A 12,256-nucleotide genomic window follows, 5' to 3' on the forward strand; every position below is an offset into this window, starting at 1 on the left:
AAAGTTAATTAGCTATACAAGATGTTATAAACCCCAGTATTTGATAGGAGGGAGCAAACTGACTAGTTAGTGTTAGCTGGAAGCTTTCTACTACAATATTGATTAGCATTGGCGGACAGGAATGAAATTCATGAACAGATAGAAAGGAACTGTTGTCCCAGTGTTTCAGGTAAACTGCCTCATGGTGTCATTTCTCCTTCATCCTCATCTACAGGCTTGACACATGGTTGATGTTGAAAACTGAAATGTCATTATGAGTTCTGGTGGCTCTGAGAGTGCTGACAGTTCTGCACCGCTCGTGTGCCCCGTGTGCCCAGAGCCGACGCCCAGGCCAGTGCCCATGGTGATGTAGCTCACAGCATTGCCAAGGGGTTTAATGCCAGTCGCCATGTGGGTGCTTCCTCTCAGAAACACTTTGTCTTTGTGCTCCTGGCTGCCTTTTAACAAAACTGTGTGCTTCATAACCTGAGAACTTGAGAACCTGAGGCTCTTCTATCAGTGTTCTCTCTTTGTGCAGAAGGTGTAGCTGAAGACCTGAGTTAAATAGTATGGGTTTGCTTTTTCAGTTTTTTTTAATGGAAAAGTGGGTGTGTCATTAAATCTTTATATGTAAATGACTTCTGACTGGGCCATACCTTTAAAACCATAGATATAAATGTGGATATGGATTTGGTCCCATATTTGGAATCAGATTTTAGTAAGACAGTAGTTGGTAATATGTGAGTGTCTGTAAGTTCATATTTGGAATTGGACTGGTCATGATTTGTATGGGTTTATAACTGGGAATACTGGCATGGCTTTGAGTTTATATATGTAAATGATTGTCTTGGAGTCAGGACACCTTTAAGACCATCTGTGAACGTGGGTGTGTCCAAGTCCATATATAAAAGATGTTGAGTGTATTTAAGTCCATGGATGAAAGGGTGGTTTTGATACTCTTTATAACCATATATGGGAGAAAGGGTGGTTCTGAATGCATTTATAACCATATATGGAAAAAAGGGTGGGTTTTATTGTCTTTATGTCCATATATGGAAGAAAGGGTGGGCTTTATTATTTTTTTATGTTTTTATATGGAAAAAGGGATGGTTTTAAGAATGGGTGTACCTTTAATACCGTAGATGGGAATGGTAGCCAGTCTTTGATTCCATATATAGAAAATGGGTGGGCTTGAGTATCTTTAAGTCCATATTTGGAATTGGACTGGTGTTGATTTGTATGGGTTTATAACTGGGAATATTGGCATGGCTTTGAGTTTATATATATTAAATGATTGTCTTGGAGCCTGGGCACCTTTAAGACCATCTGTGAATGTGGGTGTGTCCAAGTCCATATATAAAAGAAAGGGTGATGTTGAGTGTCTTTAAGTCCATATATGGAAGAAAGGGTGGGTTTTATTGTCATTGTCATATATGGATGCAGAATGGGTATACCTTTCATACCGTAGTTAGGAATGGGGGCTGGCCTTTGATTCCATATGTGGGAAAAGGGTGGTCTTGAGTGTCTTTAAGTCCATATATGGAAATTATGGTGGAAAGTGGTTTTAAGAGGGTACCCTGAAGAGCATGTGAACATGCCTTTGAATCCGTATATGGTAACAAAAGCAATAATGAGACCTGTCTTTATGAGAATATGGGCGTGTCTTTGAGTGCATATATGGAAATAGGTGTGCCACATTATTTCCATATATGGATACAGAGTGATACGATAGATAGGAAAGTTCTTCGATTCCATATACGTAAAAGGAAATCGCTATGAGTGGATGAAAATGATAGCGGTGAATGATAGCAGTGGGTGTGTCTTAGAGTCCATATAAGGAAATGAGAGTGGCATAGAGTAGATGTGTTTGATAGATTATATATGGAAATGTGGGCATGTCTTTGAGAAGATATGACAGTGAAAGTGTTTCTGAGTATTCTTATGTCCAACTCAACATACTGAGTAATAAAAGAATAAGATACTTGAAAGAGTAAATTTTATTTTTTAAACCAACGCCCTTACCATCCCCTCCCCCCGCACAGATCTACTGATTCAGACACATATTGTTCATAGAGATGTGGTGATTTGCAGATAAACAGAAAAAAAGGGTTAGAAATAAAATCGAATCAAAATGAAAGTGGATATTCCGTCACATATTTACACCATCTAATAGAAAGAAAAGAAAAAAAAAAAGATCAACGGAGTGTACTGAATAAATCACACGGCGAAGGTCATTGGTCCCTGAAGCGAGGTTGTCTAAAAGCAAGATGGAGAGTACAGTATGGACGTAGTTCTGTTAGATAAACAATAACATGCCATTGTTCTTTAGCATACATGAGGATATCATACAAATTAATCACAGCACAGAGAATACTGATAGAGCAGAAAGAAGCATTATGGGTGATGAACATCTGGGATGAACACCCTGAGACAATTTATCTTATTAAGATGGACGGCACTGTCCAAACCACATAAAAAAAAAAAAAACCTTTTAGCATACAATTTAGCTTAATGGTAAAATAAATCCAGACAGCTCTGAGGTTTTCCCATAAGGCCTAGGTTCATGTTATTCAACTTCAACACTGGTTTTAAAAAGGGTGTCACTCTTAAAAACACGCATGCTAAATGTTAGTTATGTACTAATAAGAAGAAACCATGTCAGATATAGAACAAATAATACTGATAATGCATATACGGGCCCTGATATCAAACATTCCCCAATTATTTATTCATTTATTTATGAGCTTGAATGATTAAGAAAAAGTGAAATATATATATATATATATATATATATATATATATATATATATATATATATATATATATATATATATATATATATATATATATATATATATATATACTGAAGAATCTACACCAAGTGTGTGAAAAAAAATAAGTAAAATGACCCATGTCCCGAAAGCGTTAACGTAACACAAGATAACGTAACATAACACAACGTGGCTATATACAGCACAAATCATCCGTTTATATGTGAGAATATTTTATATTTTAAAATATTCATCAAAAATCAACACAACTGCTGATGGAAAAAAATTATAATGAAACAAACCTAAATACACACGATATTGCATTTCCACCATTTGGTTTTTTAATACAGAGCTCTTATTATTGGTTAGAATTTTTAAAATATTTTTTTATATTATTTTTGTTTTTATAAATCGTGTTTTCTTCTCTGGTTTTATTTATTTATTTATTTATTTATTTATTTATTTCTCGATGCAGGTGGATATGAGCCGATAAAAAGGTCATGGTTATGGCATCATGCGGAAGTCTCATGGCTTCAGAATTTCAGTGTCTATAAAATCTGTATTGTGTGTTCATGTAAATGATATATTATACACGCTTTTGTTTTTTAAATATTAGGTGAGCACATCGTCTGCTGCGGAGAAACGTAGAAAAAGATCCTTGAAAAATTTCCTGTCCTTGAAAAAAGGGAGAAAAAATCGTCTTTTAGGTTTAAAATGGAAACAGAAAGTGTAAAGAAGGAGGAGGAAAGAACGCCGGGAGGGCGTGGCCTGTTAATTCACATAGTAAAGCCAGTAGATGAGATTGAAAAGGGAAAAGACAGAGGGGAAAATTATCCGTGACCATCGATCGATGGCGTTGACGTCTGTAAGATCCGGGATTTTGATTTTCAGCTGCGAGGAGCGTCTGCGCAGTCGAGCCTTCTTGGGCTGCGCGCTCCTCTCCAGGCTGTGCCGCCGCGGCCCGCTAGCCTTCCTGTACTGGATCCCTGAGTTCTCCAACATCACAGAGGTGGAGTTTCGTGCATCGCTGACGCTGGTGGTGATCTCGTTCCCCGCCACCTCGTTATGGATCTCCAGCGTGGTCAGCAGGATGTTCCCCTGAGAGTCCACCTGTGAGGAAAGAGCAGAATCAGCGCGGTTCTGATGCTCTCGCGCAGTGATCTACGATCGAGCCACGGAGCTATATAACACCGACTGCTTTTTCTTTTTTTGCAAACAAAACACAAGTCTCTCTATAAAAGAAAAAAGGAATGCTGAATGTTCAAATCCTGATATCTGCACATCAGCGGAGTTGGAAAAGTGAATTAAAAGGCATTTTTAGAAGATGATTTATTCCCAGATTTTCAGACAAGCTGGAGCGCTGCTTCAGCGAGGAACATCATGAATCTCTTCACCTTGGACACGGAGGAGTCTCATAAATCTCACCTGGACTGTGACATGAGAGATAGGAACAGTGCCAGACTTTAATCTACTGCAAGCATTTGAATTTGAAGAGTGACTTTTATTCATTTACAGTCAAATAACAAAAAAGCATACATGTAACTTAAACTTTTTTTTTTTTAGCATTTTAAATTTTTTTCCAAAAATTCTTTAATATTTTAAATTTTTTTAAATAAATTTTTTTAACAGGACCGCAGCTATTAGCTTTTTTTTTTTTTTTTGGCATTTTCTGAGAGAATTCTTTATATCAGTAACCTTTAGAGTAAATTCTTTAATAGTATTTTTTATCAGGAATTTTAACAGTAATTTTATTAATAGCAAATTTTGTAACAGTATTTTTAACAGTATGTTACATTTTTTAGAGAAGTAATTATTTTTTCTGGTAAAAATGTATTTTTTTTAAATAATGCATTAATTACAGTAAAACACTATTTGTTTTTACCAGTAAGATTTTAAAGGTGTGGGTTTTTTTTGCATTATTAATAATTGTTTAATAGAATTTTCTCCCAAAATAAAACTTGTTTTTTCAGTAAAATGAACAGAATTCTTTTTAAACATCCATCCATCCATTTTCTATACCCACTTTATTCCTAATCAGGGTCAGGGGGATCTGCTGGAGCCTATCCCAGCACACACAGGGTGAAAGGCAGGGGTACACCCTGGACAGGTCACCAGTCCATCACAGGGCCACACATATAGACAGACAACCACACACACACACACACACACCTATGGGCAATTTAGAATTACCAATCAACCTAATGTACATGTTTTTGGACTGTGAGAGGAAACCGGAGTACCCGGAGTAAACCCACACAGGCATGGGGAGAACATGCAAACTCCACACAGAAAGGCCCCTGTCTGTTCGAACCCGGGATTCCCTCTTTTTTATACTCTTTTATGTTTTTCTAAGTTTTAAATAATAAAATGGTGACATGATTTTCATCATGTTTTTTTAATTTCAGTAATTCCAGTAAAAAGTATTTTTTGTACCAGTAAGCTTTTAAAGGTGTGTTGTTTTTTTCATCATTTTTGAGAAGTTTACTTAACAGTAAGATTGTGTGTAAATATTTTTAGTGTAAGTGTGTATTGTGTTTATTTTACAGTAATTGTGTACTGCTTTAATTGCTGTGTTACAGAAACTGAGTCTAGTGACTGAAGAAAAAAAAGTTTCCTTTAAAGCAAAGAAAAAAATATAAATAAAATATTGTGATGTTTATTTTAGTGAAGATAATCGAGCTTGTTGTCGTTTCCCTAAAGGACGTGCTGAGTATAAAATCTGTTGTTTACTTCTCTTTCCTCTCAAATCTCTTTCAGAAAGAATCAGAATATAATTACAGATCAGACATCAGACAGTGAGGAGGAGAGAGAGAGATGGAGTGATGAGGAGAGAGAGAGAGATGGAGTGATGAGGAGAGAGAGAGATGGAGTGATGAGGAGGAGAGAGAGAGACAGAGTGATGAGGAGAGAGAGAGATGGAGTGATGAGGAGAGAGAGAGAGATGGAGTGATGAGAGAGAGAGAGAGATGGAGTGAGGAGGAATGAGAGAGATGGAGTGAGGAGGAAAGAGAGAGATGGAGGGAGGATGAGAGAGAGAGATGGAGTGAGGGGGAGAGAGAGAAATGGAGTGTGGAGCAAAGAGAGAGATGGATTGAGGAGGAAAGAGAGGGATGGAGTGAGGAGGAAAGAGAGAGATGGAGTGAGGAGGAAAGAGAGGGATGGAGTGAGGAGGAAAGAGAGGGATGGAGTGAGGAGGAAAGAGAGGGATGGAGTGAGGAGGAAAGAGAGGGATGGAGTGAGGAGGAATGAGAGAGATGGAGTGAGGAGGAATGAGAGAGATGGAGTGAGGAGGAATGAGAGAGATGGAGTGAGGAGGAAAGAATGAAAAAGTCACAATCCAAAAAAAAGAAAGAAAGGAAGCATTAACACAGAAAAGTTACATGGTGACATGGAGAGTCTAAACACACACACACACACACACACACACACACAGACACACACACACACACACACACACAGACACACACACACACACACAGACACACACACACACACACAGACAGACACACACACAGACACACACACACACACAGACACACACACAGACACACAGACACACACACATACACACACACAAAGACACACACACACACACATACAGACACACACACACACACACAGACACACACACACACACAGACACACACACATACACACACACAAAGACACACACACACACACATACAGACACACACACACAGACACACACACACACACACACACAGACACACACACATACACACACACAAAGACACACACACACACACACACACACACAGACACACACAGACACACACAGACACACACACAGACACACACACACACAAACACAGACACACACACACACAGACACACACAGACACACACAGACACACACACACACACACATACAGACACACACAGACACACACACACACAGACACACAGACACACACACACAGACACACACACACAGACACACACACACACACACAGACACACACACACACACAGACACACACACAGACACACACGGACACACACACGGACACCACAGACACACACAGACACACACACAGACACACACACACACAGACACACACACACACACACAGACACACACATACACACACACAAAGACACACACACACACATACAGACACACACAGACACACACAGACACACACAGACACACACATACACAAAGACACACACACACATACAGACACACACAGACACACACAGACACACACAGACACACACACACACAGACACACACACACAGACACACACACACACACACACAGACACACACAGACACACACACACACACACACACAGACACACACACACACACAGACACAGACACACACACACAGACACACACACACACTCACACACAGACAAACACAGACACACACAGACAAACACAGACACACACAGACAAACACAGACACACACAGACACACACACACACACACACACACACACACAGACACACACACACACACTCACACACACAGACACACACAGACACACACACACAGACACACACACACACACACAGACACACACACACACACACACACAGACACAGACACACACAGACACACAGACACACACACAAAGACACACATACAGACACACACAGACACACACAGACACACACAGACACACACACAGACACACACACACACACACACAGACACACACACACAGACACACACACAAAGACACACACACATACAGACACACACAGACACACACATACACACACACAAAGACACACACACACATACAGACGCACAGACACACACAGACACACACACACACACAGACACACACACACACACCCAGACACACACAGACACACACACACAGACACACACAGACACACAGACACACACATACACACACACAAAGACACACACAGACACATACAGACACACAGACACACACACTCATGCACACACAAACAAACACACACACACACTCACCCCTCGTGAGTGACGGTGACCTTGTACCTGATTGGACTGTTTAACTCCTGACGCCTTGCAGTTCCCTCCCTCCTGAGCAGACTGAAAAACACACACACACACACATACACACACACACACACACACACACACACATACACACACACACAAGAAGAACCTTTATCTTCTACACACACACACAGGTCAAGATGATAAAACTACACAACACGTCTTGTATCCTCGCTGTGTAGTTACACTGTGAAGAGTAAGCCATGCTAAGTAGATGCTAAGTAAGCGCTAGGTAGCGCGTGTGGTTTGTTGTCACAGCTAAACGTTTCTCTGGACATTTCTCAGGAACGGCGGTGCAGAAGAATGGGATTAATGCGTATCAGGACGATGTGGTGATTTTATCAGCTAATTTCTTCAGAATCTCTCCATCTGTCCGCCGTGGAGTGCATGCTAAAAGTACGCTAACTCAATCACTCAGTTAGATTTCAACGCTAAGAGCTTTGGTCTTGCAATCTAGCTGCTGTGTGGTGTAACTCCATCCATCTGTCTGTTTCTAATCTGCCTCAAGTTCATCATCTTCTCATCGTTCTCATCAACAAAGACAAGCCTTTCTAAAATTACAGCCGCGCTACACGCTTTCCGGGATCCGGGCGGTAAAATGACCACTGCAGGAAGTGGCGTCACCTTATTTCCGTCGTATTTGGTCCGGTCGTTGTTGGCTTTCTCGGCTTTCTCCGCCATTTTCTTCTGCATCTGAGGACCTCGTCCGAAGAAGATATAATTGACGAAGGCGTACTCCAGCAGGGCTAAGAAGACGAAGACGAAGCAGCCCATCAGGTACATGTCTATGGCTTTGACATAGGGGATCTTGGGCAGCGTTTCTCGGAGGTGGGTGTTGATGGTGGTCATGGTGAGGACAGTCGTGATACCTGAAAAAGAGTTGAGTTTTAACATAAGGTCATTTGTTCTTCAGACATGGGTTCCTCACGATGGGAAAAAGAGCTGGAGCTGCTAGTTCATGTATTGGACAATGTCCATTTGGAGAATCTCATAAATACTGCATCTTAAACACCGGACATTTTTCCAGACATTATGAAGAAAATAGTGAGCAATAATTTGGAGAAAACTCTTTCAAAAAGAGCTTTTGAGAGGGTTCTTCAAAGGTTCATATGTTTCCCTGATAGAGAAGTTTCCAAGTAGAAGCTTTAATTATCAACTGAAGCTGTAATGAACCTGAAGCTGTAATGAACCTGAAGCTGTAATGAACCTGAAATTGGAATGAACCTGAAATTGGAATGAACCTGAAGCTGTAATGAACCTGAAGCTGTAATGAACCTGAAGCTGTAATGAACCTGAAGCTGTAAAGAACCTGAAGCTGTAATGAACCTGAAGCTGTAAAAAACCTGAAGCTGTAATGAACCTGAAATTGGAATGAACCTGAAGCTGTAATGAACCTGAAATTGGAATGAACCTGAAGCTGTAATGAACCTGAAGCTGTAATGAACCTGAAGCTGTAATGAACCTGAAGCTGTAAAGAACCTGAAGCTGTAATGAACCTGAAGCTGTAAAGAACCTGAAGCTGTAATGAACCTGAAGCTGTAAAAAACCTGAAGCTGTAATGAACCTGAAATTGGAATGAACCTGAAGCTGTAATGAACCTGAAATTGGAATGAACCTGAAGCTGTAATGAACCTGAAGCTGTAAAGAACCTGAAGCTGTAATGAACCTGAAATTGGAATGAACCTGAAGCTGTAATGAACCTGAAGCTGTAATGAACCTGAAGCTGTAAGAACCTGAAGCTGTAAAGAACCTGAAGCTGTAATGAACCTGAAGTTGTAAGAACCTGAAGCTGTAAAGAACCTGAAGCTGTAATGAACCTGAAGCTGTAAAGAACCTGAAGCTGTAAAGAACCTGAAGCTGTAAGAACCTGAAGCTGTAATGAACCTGAAGCTGTAAAGAACCTGAAGCTGTAAAGAACCTGAAGCTGTAAAGAACCTGAAGCTGTAATGAACCTGAAGCTGTAAAGAACCTGAAGCTGTAAAGAACCTGAAGCTGTAAAGAACCTGAAGCTGTAATGAACCTGAAGCTGTAAAGAACCTGAAGCTGTAAAGAACCTGAAGCTGGAGCTGCTAGTTTGTGTTTTGGACAATGTTTCTTTTGGAGAATCTCATAAATACAGCAACACTGAGAAAAGTGTAAAGTGCAGCACACACTCACCAGGTGAACATCTACAGGTACTTCATGAATTATTAAAAGTTAATTGAATAATTTATATAAAATAAAAGAATTAAAACTGTTTTCTGTGGAAACTATTTTGTTGAAAACCTTGTTGTAAAGGTCTACACTGAACCTTTACAGGTTCCCTCAATAAGAACTTTGTGTTTTAAGCAGAACATTTATGGAGACCAAGAACCTTTCACTTGCCTTACACTTTAAAGACATCTTCATTTTTCCGAAGAATGACAAATTGTTCCAAGATATCAAAATTTTAAAGGTTCTAGGCACCAATTAATAAATAATCAGCTAAATATTTGTACCACAAACTTACCCATATACTTCATGCACTCTTAGAAAACGAGGGTTCTTCAGGGGTTTGTTGTATAATTAAGGGTTCTTGTTTTCCAAAAAAAAGTGTTCTGCTTTTTGTCTTTGTTACAAAGTTCTGCATCAATCATAAAAACATTTAGAGCCCTTAAAAGGGTACTCCAGATGAACCTGCAGCTATTCCACTGTGGTGTAGAGTATGGATTCTGATGTACACCAGTCAGGTATAACACTGTGAGCGCTGACCGGTGAAGTGAATAAGACTGAGTATCTCCTCATCATGGCACCTGTTAGTGGTGGGATATATTAGACAGCAAGTGAACATTTTGTCCTCAAAGTTGATGTTAGAAGCAGGAAAAATGGACAAGCGTAAGGATTTGAGCGAGTCTGACGAAGGGACAAAATTGTGATGGCTAGACCACTGGATCAGAGCATCTCCAAAACTGCAGCTCTTGTGGGGTGTTCCCGGTCTGCAGTGGTCAGTATCTATCAAAAGAAGTCCAAGGAAGGAACAGTTGTGACCTGGTGACAGGGTCATGGGCGGTCAAGGCTCACTGATGCACGTGGAGAGTGAAGACTGGCCCGTGTGATCCGATCCAACAGACGAGCTACTGTTGATCAAACTGCTGAAGAAGTTAATGCTGGTTCTGATAGAAAGGGGTCAGAATACACAGTGCAGGACAGTTTGTTGTGTATGGGGCCGCATAGCTACAGACCGGTCAGGGTCAGGGCACCACCAAAAACACCAACAATGGGCATGTGAGCGTCAGAACTGGACCAGGGAGCAATGGAAGAAGGTGACCTGGTCTGATGAATCACGTTTTATTTAACATCACGTGGATGGCCGGGTGTGTCTCTTACCTGGGGAACACATGGTACCAAGATGCACTATGCGAAGAAGGTGAGCCGGCGGAGGCAGTGTCCTGCTTTGGGCAATGTTCTGTTGGGAAAATCCAATAAACAGCCTCGACAGGTCAGGGCTGTTTTAGGACCAACGCATTAGGCAGCTGGTCATAATGTTATGGCTGATCATTGTAGTTCATGATGATATCGGACTGTAGTCAGTGAGGCATGATGGTGGTAGGCTAGAAGCAAAGTGGGATGACTTCTTGGCTTGAATTTTGAAGGTATCTGTCAGGACCAGTTATCTGTGAACTCTCTGAACACTCGCCCAGATATGTTGCTGGATCGCAAAGCCTTGCAAAAATTGTACTTCAGAGCTCCTGGTCTTTTGACAGTGGATGGGTGGAAGTTCTTGCTGTCCTTGAAGGAGTTCAGTGTGTCGCTGGAACCTTGTAGTCCATGAGGGCCTGTAGCTCTTGGCACATACACCCTCATAAGCTCTGATCTTTAGCATCCAGTAATTTGGAGTCTGTACTCTAAAATGGTTCCTCAAGGGTTCATTAACGGTTCATTAGAGAGTTTAGTGGTCTTATCTGCCAAAAATGACTTCTACTTGGAAGACAATTTGTCATTTGTATTAAATGCAAGCGAGAAAATTGGTGGGTGCAGATTTACATTTCTACCTAGCAGAAGCAACACCTGAGATTACAGAATAACCAAGACCAACATGTGTGGCTGCAGCTAGGTTGGACACTCCTGATTTAAACCATCAGTGCAGGTCCTTTCTTATTTTATCCTTATGTCTAAAAGCACAGATCAGGGCCATGGCTCTTAAAGAAGGTTCTAGGAGAGAAATGTTCATAAAAAAAAAAAAAAAACCTTCAAGGCACCAATAAATTGTCCAGAATTTATGGTAGACATTTACATAATGTGGCTACATTTTGATTAGCTTGTAAAATGATTCTGTACTGAGGAGATCCATGAAGTTTTTACGGTTAAAGGGGTACACGGCTGTAAAAAGTTTGCTGTAGTGTTTAAATGATATGAAATATGAATTCCCACAATGCACCGCAGTAGATTAGCGATTTAAAGCTGTCATATCAATCATAATGGAGTTTCTCGTGATAAGGGAGCAGGGAGTCGGATGGCAGAAGG

At 40.5% G+C, this 12,256-nt stretch overlaps 1 protein-coding gene across 2 annotated transcripts in view; it reads right to left on the reverse strand.

Moving 5' to 3' along the window:
* Positions 1 to 3,180: 3,180 nt before the first annotated feature.
* The window catches only part of gabrb3 (gamma-aminobutyric acid type A receptor subunit beta3), an 85,966-nt gene continuing 76,890 nt past the window's right edge, over positions 3,181 to 12,256 (reverse strand). The window contains exons 8-10 of one of the 2 annotated variants that reach the window (XM_058403720.1): positions 8,399 to 8,643; positions 7,754 to 7,807; positions 3,181 to 3,860 (exon numbers count right to left, since the gene is read on the reverse strand). In XM_058403720.1, the coding sequence (XP_058259703.1) occupies positions 3,522 to 3,860; positions 7,754 to 7,807; positions 8,399 to 8,643 (638 nt within the window). In that variant the 3' untranslated portion in view covers positions 3,181 to 3,521. Of the gene's footprint in view, positions 3,861 to 7,726; positions 7,808 to 8,398; positions 8,644 to 12,256 lie in introns of both variants that reach the window. The other variant, XM_058403719.1, reaches the window with a different exon arrangement.

The sequence above is a fragment of the Hemibagrus wyckioides genome, linkage group LG11 (genome assembly GCF_019097595.1).
Source record: "Hemibagrus wyckioides isolate EC202008001 linkage group LG11, SWU_Hwy_1.0, whole genome shotgun sequence".
NCBI lineage: Eukaryota > Metazoa > Chordata > Actinopteri > Siluriformes > Bagridae > Hemibagrus > Hemibagrus wyckioides.